The following is a 27044-nucleotide window of genomic DNA, read 5'->3' on the forward strand; positions in this document are numbered from 1 at the left end:
CAACACTTGGACAATGCTTTTGTTCACCCCCAAGCCCTTTTTCTCCTTCAGTTTCTCTCACTCAACACCTACTTCCTTCATGAATCTTTCCAGGATTGGCCTCTGCACAATTGATCTCCCCACAACTTCCCTTCCTTCATGGTTGTCTCATGTTTTGTCTATATGTGTTCGATTGTAAGCTTTTCACAGCAGGAACTGTATCTCACTCTGTGTCCTATAAAGCACATTGTAGATTTGCAGATAGTTGTGTGTTGTTGTCAGTGGTTACTGTTACTAGTAATCATTATTAATTTGAAAACCAGTTCTTTCTTTTCTTACATGGAAAGACTTGTGTTCACCTATGTTATCCTACTAGAGCACAGCACCAAAACCACTTAAGAGATATGTACAGTGCAGTACCTTGCACTATTGTAAGGGCAAAAAACTGGGCTAATTTTTTTTAAAAAGTCTTCTACCTCACCTTTAAAGGTGTTTCAGGCTAGGCGAGCTGTGCGTGAGGGCTTCTGTACTGGTGGAACCGGCCTACAGATGGAATCACAACCAAGGAAAGGAAAATTTTCTCTTTTCATTTGTTTTCCCTTGCTTTCAAGGATTCACACACATCAAAGTTAGTTTGAGTTTCTATACCATGAACCATCAGAACAAAAAACAATATGTAAAAACATACATGATGACAAGTTTGAAAGAGCATCTGCCCTACAGAACTATAGGACCAAAGTTTGGATGCTATTAAGATTTGTCTAGTTTAGGTGTAATTACAGAAGCTTATGAAAATCTTTAATGCCTTGTGCTTGTCTGTATTCTGGTTCCCAAAACATGCATCTCTGTCCTTTTGGCTTGAACATAGATGTCACACACAATTTCTAGGGTTATTTTTGTGATGATTAAAGAATGGGGACAATATTGCAATTATTGGGCTAAATTCTGCCACTGTTACACAGGTGTAAATCTATTGTAGCCAATGGGACTACTCCAGATTTACATTGGCCTCCACTGACTAACATGACTAAAGCAATGATACTAAACGTAGCTGAAGCAGTGACAAGGGGTGAGATCTCCTCTTGGGCCACATGCTCTTTGTCAAGGCCCTGTCTATTAGGCTGTCTTCACTGCAGCCTCTTTCTCAGGTGTTCTCCTCAATCCACCTCCTGTCTACACACACTAACCCCTCACTCGAGTTAAGAGATGCTTTGAACCGGCGCTAATTGGCACAGCTGGGGGTGTGGGTTAGAACTCAGGTTCCACTGTAACTCGGGGTGGTAACTCGCCCACTCTGCAGTGACGATGCAGGCTGAGCTGCTTGTGTGTTGATAGTCCAGTCCTCCAAATCCCCCCAGGTGCCCAGAACGACAGACAAGTTCTCCCAAAATTCACTGACAAAGAGAGCAACTCAGCTTACTGCAGTACACAGAACCATGGGCAATGACCCCAGTAGTGCTGCCAACTCACACAGAAGATCACTCAGCACCGGTGAGGACATAGTGACTCAGGTATGACTTTGCAGTGTGGCTGTTCAGATGCAGGTTAGGCTAATCTGGTTGCCTGGTGCTGATCACCCAGCTAACCCTGCAGTGAAGATGTACCCTTAAAGACTTAATGGATGTATCTGATCAGGACTTTTCTCACACTTGGTCAAAGACAGCATGAGCCAAGCCCTAAGTCTAGGAGTGCTCCCTACACTGCATGGCATATCAAGGAGAGTTGAACAAACAACTGGTAATAATGACTGATACCAACTCACTCCTCCAAAGTGAATAAGAAAAGTGGTCAATATATTCTGCTGTGTAAAATCAGAAGCCAAGCTGCATATTTGGCATAAAAGTTTTAGAAATGATACACTGCTGCTTATTTTTTCTCTTTTTTTCATCAGCCATTCATAGGAAAGTCCTCACTGATTACATTGGAGGTTATATTGGAATTGTCTTGATGGGAGGTGGGATTTGCGCTTCCCATGGAACTGGCTGGGGGTTTGGCCCCTAAACACAGCCTGCAAGAGCCACAGGAGCACCACACTTCAACACTAACCTCGAGGCTCTGTGGCAGCACACCTCCATGGACTTCCCTGCTGATTGTTGCCCCTGAATTCTCCCTCAAAACATGTGATTTACTGTGTAGTGATCTACACGGTCAAGATAGTGCTGGACTGAGTCAGCATTTTCCTGCTTTGGGATGCTGCATGGGCCTGTGAGATCTAATGCTGCAGAAAGCATCACTCATGACCTCTTCCCAGGTTCCACCACCTCCTGCTCCAGCCCACCTCCTGTAAACACACATTGCTCAGTCCATGTGAAGCACCTACAAAGGAGCTACCAAAGCATCTCCCCTTATTCATCCCCCTGGGGAGATTCTCTGAATCTAGGTCCCCTCCGTTTGTAGAGGGAAATGATTTATCTCTAAGCCCTCACTGCTCCCTACTCCTTCCAAATCTCATGATGGATATACAGGAAAATACAATTGTCATCATTCTGGCCCCATACATACATTCATTTCTACTGTTGCTCCCCCACACAGGAACTCAGATATCTAGTATTCTCCCTTACACTGTCTCTTTGGCACAAACACACACACTTATTCATTGTCATACTCATTCACTGACACACCACACACACTTATCCGTTTTCTGACACACCCACATCCTCTCTGTCTTACATATAGATACTAGGGTCCAGCTGTGAAATTTGGATCTGAATAGCAGGGTGATGTTTAGATCTGGAATTTTGGTTCATGCCTATCTCTCTCATAAAAAGAAACTCAGTAGTTCTGCCAAAACTGAGAAGGGAAAAACAATTTCCCCGTATGCAGTAGAACATTTGAAAAGTTGTGATCTGTGGAACTGCTCCAGTTTTAGAACAATTCAGTTGATCTTGTCTGTCTGTACCTAGTGAGAGAGTGAAAGACTTCTTGCTGTCAGGAATTTTTGTGTTGCTTTGCAAATAGGATTGCTTAGCTTTGGATTGAGCTTTCAGCTTCTGTGGCTGCAGAGCTGTGTCTGTGGGGGGACAAATGCAGTCTTCTTTGCTACAATTCAGCATGTGCTGTTCACAAAGGTCCTGGAGCTGTTGGAGACCTTCAGGATCTGTGAGCTAGGTCCTTGTCCCTCCTAGTTGGTAAAAGTCAGTAGAGACATGGTGGCTATTATTGTAATTGATTGCCAGAGACAAGATCCTTTCTTCCCTTAAGGAAGCTATTGTTATTGTTGCTGAAGAAACCATCTCTTAACACAGAGAAACTCTCTGTTTATTGCCCTATCTTGAATCTTCTGCTTTTAGGAAGAATTACTGAGAAGACTGTGGGGTTGCAGTTACAGCAATATCTAGATTCCTCAGGTCACCTCAATACCAATCTGTTTGGGTTTAGGCCTGGGTATGGTACAGAAACTGCATTGTTGATTGATCCTTCTGGTGATGAATGAAGATTAGGCATCCCTACTGATTTCTTTTTAGAGATCTGTCAGCTGCCTGTGATGCTACTCCAATACTATGGTGACAGGGGCCTAGACAGATAGAGGCCATTAACCTATCTGCAGAGCCTATTGGGGAAGACGCAGTAACTCAAGTGGCGAGACCCAGAGGATAGTGTCAGACAATTGCTCATCTGCCTCAAGGCCTTGCTCATGCAAGGGTCCCATGGGGATATGTAACTGGACACCAGCACTATTTTAAAGTTTCCCTTTGGAAAACTGGAAAACTAATGGATAAGGAATTCCGGACAAAGCTCTAAATACTGAGAATAGCAGTCCTCAAACTGTGGTCCCTGGAGCCACTGGTTTTCAGTAGTGAATAGAATGAAACATTTGAGAACCATATATTGGGAGTTGGGCGAGGGATATTCTGTTGAAGGATTTTATTCTCATGTACATATCTACAGAATGAAACAACGAGAAAACGCTTGCTCTAGTTTTTCTAAAATCTAAAGCGTCTGAGGTGATGCATCACATGTTTTACTTCAGGAAGTGGCAAGAAAGAACATTTTCTACTATGTTTACCTGACTGTGAATCACAATAAAGTGAAGTAAATTCTGAACCTTGGTTTCAGTCCTTCGGTCTGGCTCTGTGGGGCACAGGTCCTCCGTTGGAGCCCAGATGGCTGTATGCCACCTTTGTGTGTTCCCTGGGGCAGCTAAGAACTGGTTTGGCCTCTAGCATAAGTTAGACCAGCCTCACGGCTCTTCCACCCTCTGCTGTCTGATAACAATATACCTGACAAGACTCCGACATGATTCCTATGTTAGGGGAGCTGGGAGATGGTGATATAGATCCAGCTACGTCATTCATATGCCATCCATGGTTTTCCTCACACTGGGGGAATTCTTACCTGCCCTTTCAGAGCATCCTTACCATCCCTTTGAACCATCAGAGAGGCACAAAGGGCTGTCATATGAGGCAGAATCTGACCCTTCATTCTCATACATCGTTGTAACAGACTACAGCAGAAAGGTGCTCAGTGTATTTATTTAATTAATTTAATTTAATTATTTAAACATTTAAAATGTATTTATTTAATTTTAAAATTTAATTTTATTTAATTTGGAAATTACAATTAATCAGACCCAAACCCAGTTTCAACACAGTTTCCTCTCATTTGCTGAATTTTACACATTACTTCTGCAATAAGAAATGACAGGCAGTGCATTTCTGGGTTATTATAACGTGTGTCAGGTGGTGTTCGAAGGCATAAAGCCAGAGACAAAGTGACTAACTACCCAGTAATCCCTTAGAAATGCACTTCCTTGAGTTCTCTTGCTAGTAGGAAATCAAGTTTATTAAACATAAGGGACCAACTCATAGGAAATGCAGAGCACCCACAACTCATGTTGACTTCACTGGTGGAGTGGGTGCCAATCTGAGCCAGGAAATTCAATGTTCCTCCTGAAAGTACCTGCTCATTGAAAAGCCATCCTTGCTGTACCCATTGTAGATATTGCCGTAAATCTCAGTATGGTGCATGATTTTACATATGGGGGCCAGATACTCAGCTGCTGTTAATCAGCATGTGCTGCTTTACACAAGCTGAGAATTTGTCCCTGAATGTAGGTGTGATTGGGTAATACATGACAAAGTGAGAGCCTTAGTTCACAGACTGATAGAGCTGCACACAGTGGAAAAGTCAGACCGGAGGTATCTAGTCCATTCTGCCTTTTTGGCAGAATAACATAAACCTTCTTCAGTCAGCACCAATCCGTTCTGAATTTCTGAGCTGTGGGCTTAAGTCAGAGTCTTTAGGGAGCAACACGGAAAAAAATTAGCAGGTGCTTAGCACCCACTGGCAGCTAGCTCCCCTTCCTCCCCTCCACTCCTGCCCCTGCTGATCCTGCGGCCCCTGCTGATCAACTCCTTCCCCTCCCTCCCAGTGCCTCCTGCACACCTTGGAACAGCTCTTCAGTGGTGGGCAGGGGGCACTAGGAGGGAGGGGGAGGAGAGGGAATGGGGCACGCTCAGGGGAGGGGGCAGGAAGAGGTAGGGCAGGGGCAGAGTGGGACACAGGCCTGGAGTGGAACAGGGTGAGCACCCAGGGAAAATCAGAAGCCAGTGCCTGTGAATTCCAAATCAGGTTAGTTTAGGTTTTCATCAATTTAAAAAAATAGGGTCAGCTCCTCAGCTGACATAAATCAGAAAAGTTCCAGTGACTTCAACTGAGATACTCCAATTTATGCCACTAAGACTCTGTCTTTATATTTAAAAATCCGTTAAATTGATTGTACTGGCAGTACCACTGGTATCTTCCAAACCTAATCTAGTTCTCTGGTTTCACTGGATATACGATAAAGATATCTGATGTTCCAAATTGCAAATGAATATATCTCCATACCTGAGCTCAGAATCAAGCTCTTTTATCAAACATCCCTATTGGGAAACAACCACATTATATTCATGTCCAGTGCAGTCCTACCTTTTAGACCTACTCTGTTGGCATAACAGGCTTATTTTATTTCCTAATATATTAGTTCCACAAACCTTTTGGATTTGTTAAAATGTCTATGAAAGCATTACAATTAAAATCAAACTATGTTAAATCTATTAAACCCAATTAGGCCTTCTGGACCAGATCCTCAGCCACACGAAAGGCTGCTTTGTGCCCCTCTGGTAGTGTAAAGTAGCGTTGATCCTGTTTGAAGGACCATGGCAATATTCCCTCTTCGTAGGGAGATGCCTCCAGTGGAACAGGACCATCATATCAGCTCTTACACCAAGCCCCTTGGTGTATGGGGAAGTGCAGGGTATATACATGGCAAGGAGATAAGGGGCACACTAGGATTTTCCTTATCTCCTAAGGCTCTCTGCCAGAGCTGCCCCTGACAACCATCGACAGCTGATGCAGATGAGAGCAGCCTTGAGGCTGATCTGATTTACACTGGAGACTGATCCCATGCTCTGGGGTTGTCAAGTTGGCTTCAAGTCACCCTTTGCCCTCCACTTCACCAGTCCTGCCCCAAGCACCATTCAGCCTAACTGGAGGATCTGGCCCTCTGTATTTTACTTAATTTTCATACATAAGAACGGCCATACTGTGTCAGACCAATGGTCCATCTAGTCCAGTATCCTCTCTTTCCACAGTGGTCAATGCCAGACACTTCAGAGGGAATGAACAGAACAGGGCAATCACCAAGTGATCCATCCCCTGATGTCCAGTCACAGCTTCTGGCAAACAGAGGCTAGGAAAACTCATAGCATAAGATTGTACCTCTGACCATCTTGGCCAATCGCCATTGATGGACCTATTCTCCATGAACTTATCTAATACTTTTTTTAACCCAGTTATAGTTTTGGCCTTCACAACACCCCCAGGCATCGAGTTGACTGTACATTGTGTGAGGAAGTACTTCCCTTTGTTTGTTTTAAACCTGCTGACTATAATTTCATTGGGTGACCCCTAGTTCTTGTGTTATGCAAAGGAGTAAATAACAGATCCTTATTCACTTTCTCCACACTAGTCACAGTTTTATAGACCTCAATCATAGCTCTTCTTAGTTGTTTCTTTTCCAAGCTGAAAAGTCCCAGTCTTTTTAATATCTCCTCATGTGGAAGCTGTTCCATATCCTTCATCATTTTTGTCACCCTTCTTTGTACCTTTTCCAATTCTAATACATTTCTTTTGAGATGAGGTGACCAGATCTGCACTCAATATTCAAAGTGTAGGCGTACCATGGATTTATATAGTGGCATTATTATATTTTCTGTCTTAGCAATTATCCCTTTCCTCATGATTCCTATCATTGTTAGCTTTATTGACTGCCGCTGCACATTGAGTGGATGTTTGCAGAAAACAATCCACAATCTCTTTCTTGAGTGGTAACAGCTAATTTATTCCCATCATTTGGTATGTATAGTTGGGATTATGTTTTCCAATGTGCATTACTTTGCATTTATCAACGTAGAGTTTCATCTGCCATTTTGTTGTCATCACCGAGTTTTGTGAGATTCTTTTGTAACTCTTTGAAGTCTGCTTAACACTTAACAATCTTGAGTAGTTTTGTATCATCTGCAAATTTTACCACCTCACTGTTTACCCCTTTTTCCAGATCATTTATGAATATGTTGATCCCAGTACAGATCCCTGGGGAACACCAGTATTTACACCTCTCCATTCTGAAAGCTAACCATTTATTCCTACCCTTCTTTTTCTATGTTCTAACCCGGGGCGGGCAAACTTTTTGGCCTGAGGGCCACATTGGGTTTCAGAAATTGTATGGAGGGCCAGTTAGGGGAGGCTGTGCCTCCCCAAACAGCCAAGCGTGGCCCGGCTCCCACCTCCTGTCCAACCCTCCCTGCTTCTTGCCCCCTGACGGCCCCCCGGACTCCAGCCCCATCCAACCCCCCCTGTTCCCTGACGGCCCCCTGGCACCCCTGCCCCATCCACCCCCCGGCTCCCTGTCCCCTGATAGCCCCCAGAACCTCCGCCCCTGACTTTCCCCTTCCCCCATTCAACCCCCCCTCTCCTTCCTGACTAGCCCCATTCAACCCCTGTTTCCTGCCCTCTGACCACCCCGACCCCTATCACACCCCCGCTCCCTGACCACCACCCCGAACTTCCCTGCCCTCTATCCAACGCCCCCTGCTCCCTGCCCCCTTACCGCGCTGCCTGGAGCACTGGTGGCTGGCGGGGCTGGAGCCAGCCATGCCACCGCACAGCACAGAGCACCAGGTCAGGCTGGGCTCTGCAGCTGCACTGCCCCAGGAGCTCACAGCCCCGTCACCCAGAGCATTGCACCGACGGTGCAGTGAGCTGAGGCTGTGGGTAAGGGGGAGCAGTGGGGGAGGTGCCAAGGGCTCCTGGGCCAGGAGCTCGGGGGCTGGGCAGGAGGGTCCCGTGGGCCGGATGTGGCCTGCGGGCCATAGTTTGCCCACGTCTGTTCTAACCACTTACTGATCCATGAGAGGACCTTCCTGCTTATCCCATGACAGCTTACTTTGCTTAGGAGTCTTGGGTGAGGGACCTTGTCAAAGGCTTTCTGAAAATCTAAGTACACTATATCCACTGGATTCTCCCTTGTCCACATGCTTGTTGGCCCCCTTAAAGAATTCTGGTAGATTGGTGAGGCATTATTTTTCTTTACAAAAACTATGTTGATTCTTCCCCAACAAATTGTGTTCACATATGTGGCTGTTAATTCCGTTCTTTACTATAGTTTCAACCAGTTTGCCTACTATTGAAGTTAGGCTTACCGGCCTGTAACTGCCAGGATTGCCTCCAGAGACTTTTTTTAAAATTGGCATCACATTAGCTATCCTCTGGTCATCTGGTACAGAAGCTGATTTAAATTATAGATTACATACCACAGTTAATAGTTCTGCAATTTCACAATAGAAATGCATTCTAAGGGACAGATTTTCTGGTGTGGTGTGGCTGTTTTGTGCCACATGCCCAGCAGAATGTGGCCCTAATCTAGCTCAACTGTGGAGGATCACTACCGTGAAAAGATGATTTCTGGTGTAAGGCTCTTATCCTTGCCCTGGAATAGCAGGACAAGAGAGGCATGGTCAAAGGAAAAGGTTTGGCCAGAATACCTTGTGCCATGCCAATCCTAGACTGTGGTTTCATCCCACTTGAGCTGTTTGCAGATGGCATAAATTAGAGCAGCCCTCAAGATGCTCTAATTCAGGGGTCGGCAACTTTCGGCCTATGGCTCATCAGGATAATCCACTGGTGGGCCGCGAGACATTTTGTTTACTTTGACTGTCCACAGGCATGGCCCCCTGCAGCTCCCAGTGGCCATGGTTCGCCGTTCCCAGCCAATGGGAGCTGTGGGAAGCGGCGTCCAGCCCGTTCCTGTGGCTTGTGCCACTTCCCGCAGCTCCCATTGTCCAGGAACAGTGAACCGCGGCCACTGGGAACTGCAGGGGTCCGTGCCTGCGGACGGTCAATGTAAACAAAATGTCTCGCAGCCCATCAGCGGATTACCCTGATGGGCCGCATGCTGAAGGTTGCCAGCCCCTGCTCTAATTTGATGTAAGTGGATTAGCCCTGCACAGAGATGACATTATGGTAAGAGGAGTGCACGACAACAAGTGTTATGTACCTTTGCATGTACACCCTCCATGACTGGCACTCTATGGAAAACAGCTGTAGCTCAGGATCTGGGCCTTAATCTTTCCAACAGAAATTATAACATGATGAAAATCCCAATCATTAGTTCAGAAACCACAGAATCCTCTAAAATGGATTTTAATCCAACATCTAAAAATTACATTTCATTTCTCATTTCCAATTGGGTAAAATCTATATCCAGGTAAATCAGGGACATTACATCAAATTATTTTATGATGCCTGATTTAAATGATAGGTTACATACCACAGCTAGTAGTTCTGCAATTTCATATTTTAATTACTTCAGAACTCTAGGGTGAATACCATCTGGTGCTGGTGACTTATTACTGTTTAATTTATCAATTTATTCCAAAACCTCCTCTATTGACACCTCAGTCTGGAACAGTTCCTCAATTTGTCACTGAAAAAGAATGGCTCAGATATGGGAATCTCTTTCACATCCTCTGCAGTGAAGACTGATGCAAAGAATTCATGTAGCTTCTCCACAATGGCCTTATCTTCATTGATCGCTCCTTTAGCACCTCGATCGTCCAGTGGCCCCACTGATTGTTTGGCCAGTTTCCTGCTTCTGATGTACTTAAAATATTTTTGCTGTTTGTGAGTCTTTGGCTAGTTGCTCTTCAAATTCTTTGTTTGGATTGCCTAATTATACTTTCCTACTTGAGTTGCTGGAGTTTATTCTTCTTTCTATTTTCCTCAGTATGATTTAACTTCCAATTTTTAAAGATGCCTTTTTGCCTCTAGCCACTTCTTGATCATAATAGTCTACAATTATAGTTTAAGTCAGTGGGTGCTGAGGGCCCTTGGCAAGCCACAGAGGATATATAACACCTTGCAGGATTAGACCAATAATTTGGGTGAGCCAAATCCTCTGCTAGTGTAAATTGGTGTAGCTCCATTGACATCATTCATGGTTCCCCATGAGAAGCAACTCACTTGAAAAGTGGCCTGGAGGCAGCCCACGCTTTAAGCAGGGCCGGCTCTGGCTTTTTTGCCGCCCCAGGCAAAAAAGCCTCCCCACGACCCGGCGGGGAGTGTAGCATGGGAGGGCGGGGAGCCCGGCCAGGGCCCCGCTCTCCCCGACTGGCCGGAGCGCCGGGAGGAGGGCGCGGAGCCCGGCCGCGGCCCCGCTCTCCCCAGGTGAGCGCCGCCCCCCTCCAGGTGCTGCCCCAAGCATATGCTTGGAAGATTGGTGCCTGGAGCCGGCCCTGCCTTTAAGCCAATTCACTGTGTGGAGCAATCTGTGCCAGCCTAATGACTTTACTTAGTGTGCCTGTCTCTCTCCTGGGCTGGTGTGGCTCTGAACTTCCCCCTACACATAGCTGTGGCATAAAATCCAAGATCTAGCCCTAAGATTTATTGACCTCAGTAGCAAAGCCAGGTTTTCTGGTTTTTAGACCTCTCCATTTATCCCTTCCATTCTACCTCTCTGACTTCATAGCCACTTGCAGTACTTTCCTGTCAGTTCCTCCAGTCCTGGCAACTCTTTCCCCTCCTTGTGAATGTAGACCCTTGTTCATTGTTCAGAGGGTCACTCCCTCTTGTTCTGGCTGATCCCCCTAGAACTCTCTTTCTCTTTTAGCCACTGAGGCAATTGCTCTTTAAACACTTCCTCAAAACCTTCATTTGCTCTTTAGCCCTATAAATATCTCTGTGAAAGTTGTAAAAAGCAACAGAGGGTCCTGTGGCACCTTTGAAATTAACAGAAGTATTGGGAGCATAAGCTTTCGTGGGTAAGAACCTCACTTCTTCAGATGCAAGTGAAAGTTGTAGCCATACTGTGTATTTTGGATACTACACAACGATAAAATGCATTGCATTATTCCACTGTATTTAGTTACAAACATAATGTTATAACAGCACTAAAAGTGCAATAATTCCTTTATCTTGTACCTTCCCATTAATTTTATCTATGTATTACAATCATAGAGATAAACAATGCAAAAGATAATTGAGGGAAGACGGGGGGGGGAACCGCTTCTTCCCTCATGCACTACTTTTGCCTCTTGGAGAGAAGTGGGCTGACATGTCTGCACTACCCAAAAGGGGCTGCCTTGTGATAGAGGTGCACAAGTTGCTCCTTGCGGAAGGAGTAGTAAGCAGGCACTCGGGCGAGGTGGGCCACCATTGAAGTACTTAGAAAGGCTGGGGCATTGCAGTGCTTGTGGCTTCTGAAGCCTGAGCCATCATGATCAATGGGGCAGACTAGCTCCCGCACTCTCCATTTGGTTAATGCCACTCTTCTCCCTTGTTCTAGCACATATTTGGTGAGATGGGTCAATATTATTTGGCTTTCAGTTAGGTGTCATGTGTCTCCTGAAGTATGTACACCATAGAGATTTGATAATGTAAGATAGGTACATGGTAGCACTTAAAACCAATTAATTGTGAAAAACATATTACTGTAGGGTAACAACTGTGTAGGAAAACATCTATTATAGAAATTGTTAATCCTCAAAAAATACATTTCTGAGAATGCTGGTATTTATTTAACGAACAATTACTGTCTAATGTAATCTAAATTAAATGCCTGCTTGAGACATGTAATTTAAAGTGTTACTGAGCTTCTTTCTGTGGTATTAAAACCATGAAGTCACCAGCTCTGCCTGGAGGTCAAATATTTGTCTTTTAAACACAGGTATTTTAGTACTGTCATTAAGAACTTCTGCCATTTGGAAAGTGCCTTTCATAAGAATGTATTTGGCATTAAATGGAGAATCCCTCTCCCTCATTCACTCAAAGTCTAGATCTTACTGACTTAGGCAAACCTCTGATGGACTTCAAAGGAAGTTTTGCTTGAGTAAAAGTAAGGATCGAACCCTAAAAGAATAACTTGTTCTCCTAACACAGCACAAGCTTTGCAAAGTGCTTTAGCTGCAGCCCAGCACTGGAAGGGTCAACTATCATTTGACTCCTGTATGGACATATTTATTTAGGACACGTAGCCTGATGACTCAGGAAGTTATGTAAAAACTGACCCACTTAATTTTAGATGCTATTGTTGGAAGAATATCAATGAAAAATAATCAAATAGTCATGAAAGAACCACAAGGATAGAGTGCAGAACACTGGTGGGTAGATTCTTGGCAGTGACCATCACAAAAGTTTTAATGAGAGGAAAACACATTCTCAAGTAAATTAGAGAGTAATGACATGATTAAATGGTAAATAATAGTTAAATGCATGCCTGTAGGTCCAGGACAGAGACTGTGGAGTTTTTGTGTTTTGGGAGTATTTCTTTCTGTACTGTGCTGAATAGCCAGAGGAGATCACCAGCTGTCTGCTAGTAATTTAGGGTCAGATTGTGGCTTTTAAGATACTGCCTATGCTGGGGGGGACGGGGGAGGTGCACAATGGTCCTGCTGCAGTGGAGCTCTTGGGAGGTTTTCTGGGTAACTTAGCAGCTCCACCACCCTTTCAGTGGCTGGCTGCACTGTCCCCTCCTCTTTCCACCAACCACCTCCTCAGGAAAGGGGGGTTAGGACCATGTCTCTGACCTCACCCCGCCTTTTTACCCAACTAGCAGGGAGCAATGCCTGTATAAGATAGGACTGTCTTCCTTGTATACACTAGAGGTGCTATCCTCCCAGATACAAGCACAGCTCCCATTAATTTTTTTAAAGTGTGTTAGTATCAAAAAGAATCCTGACAATGGTACTGGTCCATTACTAGATGAAATGGTAGAATTATCAATAATAATGCAGAAAAGACAGAAATGTTCTATAAATATTTCTGTTGTATATTTGGGAAAAAACAGATAATGTAGTCATATCATATAATAACTAACACTCTTTCCATTCCACTAGTATCTCAAGAGGATGTTAAACATCAGCTACTATAGAGAGACATTTTAAAATCAGTACATCCAGATAACTTGCATCCACAGTTTTAAAAGGGCTCTCTGAGGCACTCACTGGACCGCTAATGTTGATTATCAGTTGGAACTTGGAACACCAGGAAAGTTCTAGAAGAATGGATGAAAGCTAATGTTGGGCCAATATCTTAAAAGGATAAACAGGAACCTGGGTGATTATAGGCCTGTCATTCAGACTTTGATTCTGGGCAAGGTAATGAAGCAGCTGATATGGAACTCGATTAATAAAGAATTAGAAGAGGGTAATATAATTGTGCCAGTCAACACAAGTTTATGAAAAGTAGATCCTGTCAAACTACTTTGATTTTTTATGAGATTACAAGTTTGGTTGATAAAGGTAATTGTGTTGAGGTAATATATTTAGACTTCTATAAAGCATTTGACTTGGTACTGCATGACATTTATATTAACAAGCTAGAATGATGCAAAATTAACAGGGCACACATTAAAAAGGTTAAAAACTGGCTACCTAATATGTGTTAAAATCTAATTGTAAATGTGAAATCATCAAGCACATTTGTTTCTAATGGGGGACTCTATCCTGGGAAGCAGTGACTCTGAAAAAGATTTGGGGGCTGTGATGGATGCAGCCAGCCACTGAATCAGCTGAATGCGAGCTCTCAGTGCAATGCTATGGCCAAAAGGACTAATGCAATCCCTTATTGTGAGAGACTCCAGGAGCTCAATCTATTTATTTTAACAAAGATGAAGTTAAGGGGCGACTTGGTTACAGTCTAAGTACCTACACAGGGAACAAATATTTAATAATGGGTTTTTCAATCTAGCAGAGGTATAACACGAACCAATGATTGGGAATTGATGCAAGACAAATTCAGACTGTAAATTTTTAACACTGAGAATAGTTAACCATTGGAACAACTTACGAAGGGTTGTGGTGGATTCGTCATCACTGCCAATTTTGCATGTTGTACTAAAAGACACACGCTGGGAATTATTTTGGGAAGTTTTATGGCCTGTATTATAGAGAAGGTCAAACTAGATCAGGGATCGGCAACCTTTGGCACGCGGCCCATCAGGGAAATCCGCTGGCAGGCTGGGACGGTTTGTTTACCTGCAGCGTCCGCAGGTTCGGCTGATCACAGCTCCCACTGGCCGTGGTTCGCCGTTCCAGCCAATGCGGGCTGCGGGAAGCAATGGCCAGCACATCCCTCAGCCCACGCTGCTTCCCGCAGCCCCCATTGGCCTGGAACAGCAAACCACGGCCAGTGGGAGCTGCGATTGCCTGAACCTGTGGACATTGCAGATAAACGAACCGGCGTATTTCCCTGACGGGCCGTGTGCCAAAGGTTGCCGATCCCTGAACTAGATGATCACAATGGTCCCTTCTGGCTTTGGGACCTATGAGCCTATTGAATATGAGTTTTGCACATGCACTGATGAGAGAATAGAGACTATTCATATTACAGTTTATGGAAAACATAAGTAGCACAATACTGGCCTGGAGCAGCCCCTCCACATGTGACTCTCCCATCTGCTTGGAGAGAGGAGCACTAGATACAGTGCATTAACAAGTGTTCCTTATGGTCTCTTCCATGGTTACGATTTATGATACAATATATTCTTAAATATTTCTTTCTCAGAGTGACTATAGGAGAGACTTTACTTTAAGGCATCTAGGAATACAGTATCATAAAAGTATGTGATTTATCCTATGGATGGGTGAACTAATTTGGTTAACATTAGGAAATGATTTGTCTTTTTGCTCCCTACTCACTAGCTCATTATGTCAGAGTGCTTTGAGGGTGACCACCAGGTAGCTAGCTCACTTGTGCAAGTCTCCGCACCAGGGGGTAACTTTGCATACTCCACTTTTGACCTTCATCAGGGAGCAGGACAGCAGGCTGTTCACCCCAGCCTAGGATTGTATCCTGTCTGGTGCAGTAGGCCCAATTTAAAATATAAAGCTTGGGGGAAAAAGGGGAAATAATTTGTGATTTTTTTTTATTTGGAATTTTGTTAAAATTCTAACCAGCACTATATTTAATCAAAAAATGGGGGGGACAGGAAGGGAGAGAGGGAATGGGGGAGTAATATGGACATTTAGTTCAAGTCAATGGGGTCACTTGTAGTGTGTAAAGTTAAACGTGCATAAATCATTGCAGGCGTGGGTCTTTAGTTAAGAATATCCATCAAGTGCATATCCTTGATTTGTGTTGTTAACCATATATTTCAGTGTCAAATTTACAATTTGCTGTTTACATCATTATTGTTTAGTTCCACTACTCGACGTTTTTATATTTTCTAAGCACTTTTGCAAACTGCACCCTTGATATCTAAGTACTGGATTTGAGAGGGAAACAGGTACTTCGATATATAAAGTGTGCCTGAAAATAATTGTTGGCACAAAACCATGCTCACAGTTTCCTGGCACCAAAAAAATTAAACTATTTAAAAAAATCTGGCTACTGCTGTGTAAGTATTAAGAAATGTACTGATGCAGCACATTCACAGTAGCATTTGGGAAATACCAGTCTGTGTTTAATCTTTTCCTTATTATTTATCCATTTGAAACAATCAATTTTTAACATCCATAGGGCTGGATGTTTTCAAAATGACATCCTCTTTTTATACCCTTACTCATGGGCGCAAGTAATTGTGGACACAATTAAGCCATTTACGCATTGAAGTAATGGACTGTACCCACCAATTTATGTATGTTGATGTCTAAATGGTCTGAGTTGTCCTTGCAATTATTTCTGTCCACCAAATTTTATGCTCAAAAAGGATGTCCATTTAAGGCTAAACTGCAAATCAAGCTCTTAATATTTTTAATTTGAGTTTCCATTTTAAACCTCTATAGGAACCTGTTCTGTTCATATAAAATGCTACCATACTATAAATCTTGTACACCACAGCAAAAGCAGACCCTTTTACAGTATAGCAAGGCCGAACTGAAACTGTTTTTTGAAATCACCATCACAACTGGTACCATTGTCAGCAATGTTAGCAGAGAGGCCAAGGATTGAATTTGCTACTGGTTTTTAAGGATTCAGGTGAGACTGAAGGTTTAGGATTAAAAATGGTTGTCTGACCCCTTCCTTCCCCCAAGCACCTGGTCATTTGGGAATTCAGAGACATGCTCAGTCTTATTATACCAGGAGAGATGACTGCTTCTTTTCACAGTGCTTGTTTCCCCTTCCTCTCCCACTCCTCTTATTTATTTGGCATAAACTTCAGCCCATCTTAAAACCTGGGATTCCTTATTTCCATGTTGTTACTTCTGTACTTCAGGGAATTTCCTTTAGGAAGCTAATATCTTTCTAAGCTTGCTATAATGGCACATGAGCTAAGTTTCTTTGTTAAGAATTTCCATAACTCATTCAGTCATAAGAAGCATTGGTACTGTTGGCTAAAGTCATTTCCTCTCCCTGCAGCAAGTCATCTTGACTTTCTGGGTAATTGTGCTGAAGAAAAGCCACCTCCATAATGGTTTCATTTGGCAACCCTTTATCGTGTTACCAGATTTTTGCTCTTATTGTCTGATTAATTCCATCCTGGAATTGTATTGGGAGTGTTATGTCTTGTATGGCTGATTGTGTAGACATCTCCTAGTAAGCCAGTAGTGAATATTGTAACATTGATATTTGCTAGTAGTTTGAGGAAAGCAAGCAGATGAAATAACCTGGTAATGATCTCTATCACAAGTACTGTGTACAATTTTCAAAAAGAAGAAAAATCTATTGGGAGAGACTCTGAATTTATTGCCAGAAAATTATGTTGTGGCTGCAGTGACCCTTGTGGTCGTATATTGTTTTCAAACTGTGCAGGGTATTGGATTCAGTAGAACTTTCCCTTCCTGACAGAAGCTGTGTGAAGTGAGGGATAATAGCATCTTAAAGTCCTGTCGCACTTCTCACAAAGCTGAGGGGAGAGTTATACAGTATGTGGATGTGGGGAGCCCATGAACTATTTATTCTTCTTCATTTCCTTTGAATGCTATGTGTTCATCTCATGGTACTGCTGCTGGCACTGTCTTGATATGAGTCTGAAGATCACATGTGTAGTATGCAGACAGAAATAAATCCTCTAGGTAAAAGAAAATGGAAACTGGCCAATGATCAAAGGTTATCCTCATTCCACTCCTTCCTTCAGTTTTATTATCCTACTAAATTTGGGCTTTTGCAAAGCTTCCCTCCCCCCTACAAGTGAAGGTTGAGCTTAAATGAGAGATTTAAATTTTTGCTTGTTTTTCAAACCATGTGTAATTTGAACCACAGTGTAGTGGCTTCAGTAGAGTCAAAACTGCAGTTCTTAGAGAGCTACACTAGGTTGTGAGTTGGTTTAAAGAATTAACCTTTCACTCCAACGGTTCTGGGATCAGCCCTGGGACAAGTGGCAAGTAGAATTTTGTGAACAATTAGGCAAAATGTGGAATAATTAGGGACCCGATCCTGCAAACAGTTATAACCACGCTTAACTATATGTCCCATTGAAGTAAATGGGGTTACTCATGTGCTTACTTCTTAAGCATATGTGTAAATGCTTGCAGGGTCAGGGCTTCAGTCTGTGCCTCAGAACATTTCTCCAGAATATTTTTTTCATTTATTGAAATGTCAAATTTCTACATTCGGTTCTCACTGGAGCACAGTAAAAATGTCTTTCTGGAGCCGTAAACCTCCTGGGTGTCTTGCCAATCTGTTTATTAAACCTAGGGGACACGCAGTGCTCTGGAGCTGGTAGGGACTACTGTCAGAAGAGCAACTAGAACAGAGTGGATAGAAGTGTGAGACCCAGGCTGCAAGTGTGTTGTGAATTTAACTTAAAAAGTCTCAAGGCCTTACCTGCCATTAACCATTGGAAGGGAGGTCAAGCCAAAGCAAAAACTGCCCTTGGAAATTACACAACCATTTTCAAAATTTTCCTCCCGAAATTATCCAACTTCTTATGAAATTTATGAAACAAAAATGAAAGAATTTCACCTAACTTTAATCTCAGATGAAATTTAAGTGGTGGTGTTACCTGAGTTGAATACCCTCATAAAGCTGGATCCAATGGAGCTCCATTGGCAGCCTCTGGTTGTGATACAGGGATACAGAGTGCTGTGGATCAATGCTTGAGGAACACCAGCAGAGCTGTCTGGTAAACCTTGAACAGTTCCAGCCTGCACTAAGCCTGATTCCAGAGATTGTTGCTAATGCAATGACTTTAACAAACACCAAAATGTAACATCTAGTATGATTTGTTTTTTACATTGTGGTAGTGCATTAAGTTCAGGGCCCATTGTGTTGGTCCCTTTACAAAGTGAAAAAATGCATCTAAGAGTCTAAAACTTAATTTAGCAAGATATAGTCTTTGATCAAGATAGTTTCTCTTACCCACAGCCTCCTTTTCAGCTTTTACTAGCCAGCCTGGCCAGGATCCATCACAGAGCTCAAATCACTTGTTGTTGGGTTGTTGTTGTTGTTGTTGTTGTTATTTGTCTCCTTTGGTAAAGGATAAAAGTGGATTTTCTCTTTGTTCCTTATATCCCCAATGGTATGTCTATGTTTACAAGTTAGGAAGGCCTCCTGGGGATTTAGTCTCCTGTGTTTCTCCGGGGTACAGGAATCATATTAAATCTCTACCTCTTGAGTTCAGGATCAGGATAAATGCCACTGGTTTAGCTTGATGGTTTTGTTTACTGCTAATATGTAAACTGGGGTAAATCTGCATTGCCTTTTCTAGGACAGACCTGTTTATCACCTTTACCTAGGCTAGCCTGTCTGGTTGTAAACATGTTCTAGTAACGTCACACAGTGGGAATTCATAGCTTCACATATAACTATGTGAATGTGTATCATTTTACAATGATATTAATAACCAGTGTGTTGTTAGCTTTCATACGATACCTCACAATGCATATTTTGTACAAATATCATTGCAGTAGGGTGTGAATACAGAGGTACACAGTTACACTTTCTTCTGTAGTATTTAGGGCTGACCAGTGTTGGAGCCAGGTTACTGATATAGATGGACCATAGTTCTGATCTTATGTTTTTGTGCAATATCCTCATGTTTCCTACTTTCTGATACAACAGATGTAAAATATGTCATTAAAATCTTTTCTGCTTTACTAATTGGCACTACTGTCTTTGCATGTTAGGTTTTGGTCACCTAACGCAGCAGTTGCTGAAGCTAGCAGCTGGCCGTGTGGTGCTGGCACTGGAGGGAGGACATGACCTTACTGCCATCTGTGATGCATCTGAAGCCTGCGTAAATGCCCTTCTAGGAAATGAGGTAAAAGACAAGTCCAAGGGTTTCAGACGACAATCCATGTTTTCGAAAAGTTCTGTCTTTTTGGTTTCTTTTAATTTTCCTGGTGTGTAGAAATAAGTGCCTTTTGCACATGTCTTAGTAATGAGCAAAATGCAAAAGAGTCGGAAGTTATTTTGATTTTGATAAGCACCCCACCATCAGATGTTTATATGAATCTCTAGGGTTTGCAAAACTATTCTTGATTCTGAGAGGGACTCAATATGCTGTGCTGAGAACCTGCTGAGAACCTGCCTTGACATCAGTGGGGGTCACTGATGCTCATCATTGATCAAGTCTTTGAGCGAGCTATTGTGGAAAAACAGGCTCTTCTCTCAAGTTTGCTGGTAAGTTCTTGGACTGAAAATAGCAAAAGCACATTTTCATGCAGTATTTTGATACTTTTCTTTCCACCATCCACGGGCAAATCTCTGCTCTCTGCATATGTTCACTCTGTGGTGAAAATGATTAAGGGTAAACCTGCTAAAGGCACATACAAAAATCAAATACATAAAGGCAACGTACCTTTACCTTAAATTGTGACCCTGTCACATGTTCTCATGCCATGGTCTGTGAAATCTTGTTATGGGGAACAGTGTTGCAAGTCATTATTTTTACTGGAAACTGACAACCCCAGCAATCAGTATTTTTTAATGTACTTACTTACTAGTCTCCTAATTCCTTTTTAGGGCACCATTTCAGGCCTATTAGATTGATGTGAAGTGCTGTTTGTTATAGTGGAAATTGCTTACAACCCATAAGATCACCTATGAAGGACTTTTTAAAGACCTTTATGCCTTTTTTTTAATGATACATAGACAATGCCTGAAAGGGTTTTTTTTCTGCTTGTGTTTTACTTTATAGACAACAAAAATGTCACATGAGGCCTTCCCTAATTTTGCTGGAGAACCTATTGAGCATCTCAGAGATGTGTATTGGGAGTTCTCAAACCTGAATCAAAAGAGTAATAGTAATATAACAAAGACCTTTTCTCTCAAATGTTCTTCAAGCATGGGAGTTGAATACATGTTAAAAAAAACAGTTTTAAACAATTTGTCTAAAAATTCTTTCCCCCTTTCAGCTGCTCACTTTTCAATCTATTGGCTCTGGTGAAGTCTCAATTTCACCAATTCTCCAGTGTCCATAGAAACTTCCAAAGTAGACAAGACACACATCTGTAGTGCTAAAAACAAGCAGGAAGCCCCCTTCTCCTATGCCTTTCCCCCCTACTTTGAACCAAAACCTTTCAGGCTTTCTTTATGTATCACAAAGAAGCAATAAAGGACACAAGCCCATTATTTTTTTCCTTTGCAGGTTAAGGAAAATGTACTATATTGCAAGTCTTGAACTTAGTTTACATGGCAACATAGTACACCCCAACAGGCTGCATACGCTGGCTCTGCACCATAGTGGCCTGTCTTGAGAACAAGTAGCCTGATTCAGAAGGTCCAAGGCACCTCTTCCAGGAAAAGGAGCTATAGAGCTTCTTGGGAACAGGAAATGAATGCAAGGAAACTCCCCGGAGCAACCCCAAACAGTTCCTCAGCCTTCTCCCTTGCAGGCACCAGGGACAGTGTAGGAATTAATACATTAAGGGAGTGCTACCGTAGAGGGGTGAGCAAAGAAAAATGATCCCTTGTGTGAAGATGGTTGGGCTTGCTGGAAAGGTCTCTCTTCTCCCCATCCCCCTGCACTCTGTGGGAACAAGCATTCCATAGCAGAATATTTAGCCCGATTTGAGTTTCATGCTGGGTGATCTATGATATGGCCCATAAAGAAAAGTTTTCAAAAGTGCTGAACATCCAGTGTCTTCTTTCGAGAAGGATGAACAACACTTTTGAATGTCAGGCCTCTTGTTTGGGTGCTGAAATATGAATTTAGAAGCCCAACTTCAGGTACTCTGTTTGAAAATCTTAGTCATAAAATTTTGTTGACCCTCCTGATCAGCCTGCCCTCCTGCCCATCCTCACCCACACTCATTCATGAACTTCATATCCGACACAGCAGTTTCCTGTGGTGGTGATGGTGATGGTGGCACATCCTCTGAATCCTCCTCCTTCAAAATCAGCCACAACAGCAATGTTCTCACAGTGCAACCTTGCCCAGCTTTAGACTGGAGATGTGTCAGCCTGATTTCTGCTTGGCCCTGGTTAGCCTGGGCACATTTAAGGTAATATCTCTCTGAGGTTTGCAGCCTCGTGCAGAGACAAATAATGCTAATGAAACTATGCTCCCACCTAGGGTGACCAGATGTCCTGATTTTATAGGGACAGTCCCAATTTTTGGGTCTTTTTCTTATATAGGCTCCTATTACCTCCCACTCCCTGTCCCGATTTTTCACATTTGCTGTCTGGTCGCCTTACTCCCGTCACTATGCCAGGGGCCTGACTCTCCACAGCCAATGATGACCATTTGGTGACATTGCTTCTTTGTGAGAAAGGCCTCGTTTTGTTTTAATGTTGGCTCACGCCTGCTACTGCTTCTAAAGCTGCTGACCCTCTGCATTCTCAGAAAAATACCTACAGTTGGAAACAGACATGAAATGTATGTCACTGAGTTATGTGTGAGTGCACTGAAATATTGGCCTAACTCTATTGGCTCTTAAGGGGGACCAGTAATCTGAGGCCAATAAAGTAGGCTGGGTGATTCAATGGGTTTATCTGTTTGCAAAATATAGCGTAATAAATGGAAGAAAGGACTTTTAATAATGGAAGATGAAGACAAGTGTGAGTGCATGTGCATTATAATTCACTAGAGGAAAGACATGAACATTAAGATCTTGAAACCTCTCACACAATAAATATTCTTCTCATGTACACTTACATTATAATTTATAATACAAGCATGTTTATTTTCCAAGTATTAAATCTAACTAGGGACATGCAGGAAACAGGCAGACACACATCTCCGAACCAAAACTGAACAATGTTACAGCAAGGAGAGAGCAGATACTGCCCCTGCTAATTTTGGAGATGGAAGATTCAGAAACTATGTCATCATCACCACCATAAGAAATTGCTCACAGAAAATCTGTGACTAAAGGTATTGCTGAGATGGGTAGGCTGATAAGGAAGGGCATGTAGATATAGGGTCAGATATTCACCTTGTGTAAATTGTCACAGGTCTATCGACTTCCATGGAGTTATGCCAATCAATACTAGATGAGGATATGGACCATAGCATATATATGGTGTACACTGCCTCATTTCAACAGAATACTTGTAGATTTGCACAGCCAACTACAAAGTCTCCTCCAGTCAAGGACAGAAAAAATTGGTTCCTTTAAGTCACCAATTATTGTAATTTGAAGATGCATTCTTCCTTGAATGCAATTCTTTACAGGTGATTAATAGGGTAATTATAACTTATTATCTGGCACTTCACTTTTACAAATAATGATACGTACTGCAACCGTAGTTTAAAAACATTGGCAAGACCAACTTTGGCTTCTAAACACTGCACATGCAATTGAACTCAAATTAGAAAGGTCAGGAAAGGCCTTTGTAAGGTACTCTGCAGTTTGTCAGTTGTATTTATTCATGTGCTGAGGATTAGAATTCATAAACATTTTGCAGGGTTTTTTTAAATTCTTTTTTCCTTGCCTATGTTGTTCTTGGCCAGGACCTGTCAGTAGAGCAATATACTGCTTCGTATGTCTTATTATCAGCAGAATAACTTGTAACGAAAAGAGTAACCGTAAAACTAGCAGTAACTTTCACCTTTCGTGCGGAGCCAGTCAGACATGTAAATGAAACAACAGACTTACAAGCTAGAAATGCTTGCTTTAACTAATTTGTTTCTGAATCTCTGCAAGAAAAACATGTTGACACCCCAAAAAGACAAAACCAACCCCCCCCTGAAAAAAACAAAAACCCAACCCCAAAACTAAACCCAAACTTGCTTTTAATTACATGTGGCCTTCATGAAAGTGATCTGTTTAGGAAGATAGCTTTTACTTTTCCCTTAATAATTATGAGTTGGGTCAATATGAAAAGAATATGCTATTGAATTAACCTTTGTTAAATAATTTGAGCATGGTAAAGGAAAGTCCTTCATGCAAATGTTGACTTTGAAGACTAACCAAAAAATCTATTTCAGAAGGTCTCTTTTTCTTGGAAGACCTCAACATTTAAATGAGTTATCAGGCCAATAATGTGTGATGAATACTTTTGAACTGCTACATAGAAGTGTTGTGAACATTCATTTTGGAAATTCCACAGAAACATATATGGAACTCTACAAAATAAAAGCCATTGGCTTTTTTTTATTATTATTATCAGAAACACTTAGCATAGCAGTTGTTTATTTGTAAAGACAATAAACGAAGCAAAAATTCAACAATGTAGACATAAATGAAGACATAAATGTATCTAGATTTCAGTTTTTATTATTCATACTTTTGTGCACAAAAAGAAAAACCTGAATTTCTTTTAAGGACAATTTACTGAACTAAATGCAAAGCTAATTAGAAGCACCCTGGGTTGCCTCCTAGGAAGGAAATCTTCCAAAGAGGCGAGAAGTGATTAAGCAATTGGATTCCCCTGAAATCCAAAATCAAAACAGTGAAATCCTTCATGCCGGTAAAGAAAGAAGGATGAGGTTAAGTTGCTGTAAAATGTCCTAGATGTCTTCTGCTAGTGGTTTTAGATCACATCCATTACATGGGCACCTGTCAAAACAAAAGAAATGATGGTTTTAGCTAATTAGAAAAGAGAAATTACTTTAAAACCAGGAAGCTGTTGAGATGCTGATGCAGCCTTGCACTGAAAATTCAGCTCCCTCATTTTCTGTGAACAGGGCTTTTTTCCTGTTGGCTTCCATTACTAGCCCAGTGGTGCCCAACCTTATTACACAGGAGGGCCATATAAACCCAAGCACAAACCTTGTGTGGGCCAAACACATTCTACATATTTTAATAAGATTTAAAGTCACCTGTATCAATTTATATTTTAAGTTCATCTTGTTTTGTGTGTATTTAGATAGGTTGTTTCTATGTACAGCAATGTCTGTACACACACTTGTGTAAACTAAAATGATGTTAACATGATGACAAAACGCTGATGAATCAGCTGTTAGTGTACTGTGCTGAAGCAGGCCGTGGGCCTTATGAAATGCTCTGGTGTGCCGTGTATGGCCCACGGGCTGTAGGTTGGGCACCCCTGGATTAATTCATATTTTTCCATCACAGATTAATTGTATGACTTAACTATAGATGTATTTGGACTGGGTGTTGGGCATCTCTGTGAGGGTGGTAGTAGTGAGAATCTTATGCCCAGGCTGGGAAGTAAAAGTGGTCCCACACCATGGCTTCTACTCCAGTCATTGGGCTAGAATAGCCTCTCTGGCCCTTGCACCACCATGCCCTGGTGGGTGATGGCTAATAATATGTATGCAGTGACAGATCTGCTAAGCCTTCGTTCCCCAGACTACTTTGGTTTGAAGTTATAGGCTTAATTCTTCTCTCCACCACAACCTTCCCAATCCCCATTGTAAGCAGCCATGTAGGATCTCCCCATACCACACAGCCAAACCAATATGAACCCTGTCCCACAAAAGAAATGGTCTGTGGGTTATCTATTGGGTCCATGATCTGGAGCAAGTGCTAACTAGTACCCTATTCACCTTGTCCCCAACAAGAAATGGTCTATGGCTTAGGGAGGTATCTAGTAGCCAGCCCCATATGCTGTAGCAAGTGTCCCAGAGTCTGTAGCAAGTGCTAACTAGTACCAGATGTCTTCCTGCGCAGAGGAAGCAGCAAAGTGTACTCCATGGTGCATTCCACCCAGCAGGATCCTTGTAGCAGAGGACACACCAGAAAGTATGTCTGCTCTTTCTTACTGTGCTGGCCAAGGCTGGATTTGGCCCAAAGAAGGAAAACATTTTTAAATGGCTAAATTTAACATCTTCTAGTAAATATTCTTCCTGCTTGAATTACTCTTCTGAAGCATAATCTGACAAAACATTGTGATTGGTTGGCTACCAAGGGCATTTAAAAATCTGTACTGGACACTTTTGTTGTAAAGTATGAAATATGTGCTGCTTTCTTGCAATTAGTGGATCTTGGGTTTGGGTGTGTATGGCAATTTAAATGGAAAACTAGGGCTCTGCAGCTGTCATTCAGATGATGAAAAGTTGGCATTTCCCCATTTTTGTGGAATTTGGTGTGAATCTGGGGAAGCTTGCCAGCTATGCAAAGAGCTCTGCTAAGAACGCAGACACTGCATTAAAAAAGAAAGGAGTGGGGGGGGTGTGTGATTTGCCAGAATAGGTAAATGCTTCTCTCTCTAAAATGGAAATATTTCCCAAATAGCATACACATAAGTGAAAATTGCCAGAGATCAATTTTAAATTGAAAGTTAAACCTGGTTACATCTCATAGCTTCATTGTTAATCTGAATCTGTCATTATTACCAAAAAATTAATACAGTTACAATCATTGGTTCACCTGAGGTTTATGTCAACTCTGGCTGGCATAAACCTGGGAGAAGGGGCCCAAAAATGGAAAGTTGGCAGTGGGAGGAATCTACAATAGTGCAAAGTATGTGCCAATAGGGTGACATTATAATCCCGGAAGTGGCCAGTGCTAGCCAGGAGGTGGCTTGGCCAAGCAGACTGAAGATGAACTGGTTCAAAAGTGCTACATTACTAGTGGAAAATTTTCCAACGCACAAATGGGAGTCACATGCCTAACTCCCATTGACTGTCCTTGGGCATTATGTTCCTAGCATATTATGCAAAATTATGATCACTGGAATATTGTCAGAAGTCAAAATCTGCACAGGATGGAATAGGAGATGTGCAGTGTCAAAGATCTCTCTCGTGAACCTACTGTTGGTCATGTTTGCCCCTAGGGAAGCCAATATAATTACTAAAACTCCTGGGAGTTGCTCACAGAAACTGTTGAATGAAGTTGGATGCAGCAAACAGTCTGCTATTATGACTTACCCAGAACAATGGTGACTGACCACCTCAGTCATGGCTCCTATGTGTGTGATTCTCTACATACCCTTCTGGCTCCTTTTCACACAGCTGTAGAATGGTTATCAAGTCAAACTTGTACAAGAGAAATCCCATCTCCAGTAAATCTATAAAGTCCCCATGGCCTGTAGACCCACTTTGAAGTGTATGGTGGACTCTCAGGCATCCGTGGGATCTGTGGCCCCTATATCTATTACCATCACCATCTCCTTCTCCAGAACCCTTGCTTTACGCCTGAGGTTGCCTAAAATGTTCCTCTGTGTCATTTTTTTCTCTAAACAAATTCACCAACACCCATGAATAAAGCTAGCTTCTGCTCTTTAAAACATGGCAGGGCTAAGGAGGCAGTGTAGTCAGGTGCCAAGTCTGGGCTGCTCATACAGTGCAGATGGCA

The 27044-nt window shown here is 42.4% G+C and overlaps 1 protein-coding gene across 12 annotated transcripts in view; it reads left to right on the plus strand.

Moving 5' to 3' along the window:
* The window catches only part of HDAC9 (histone deacetylase 9), a 650822-nt gene that overhangs the window by 597124 nt on the left and 26654 nt on the right, over window positions 1-27044 (plus strand). For all 12 annotated transcript variants that reach the window (XR_010598283.1, XM_065583246.1, XM_065583245.1 and 9 more), the window contains one exon: window positions 19524-19657. Coding sequence is in view for 11 of the 12 variants with exons in the window: in XM_065583246.1 (XP_065439318.1) it covers window positions 19524-19657 (134 nt within the window). In the remaining variant the exon portion in view is untranslated. The remainder of the gene's footprint in view (window positions 1-19523; window positions 19658-27044) is intronic.

The sequence above is a fragment of the Chrysemys picta genome, chromosome 2 (assembly GCF_011386835.1).
Source record: "Chrysemys picta bellii isolate R12L10 chromosome 2, ASM1138683v2, whole genome shotgun sequence".
In the NCBI taxonomy this organism is placed as follows: Eukaryota; Metazoa; Chordata; order Testudines; family Emydidae; genus Chrysemys; species Chrysemys picta.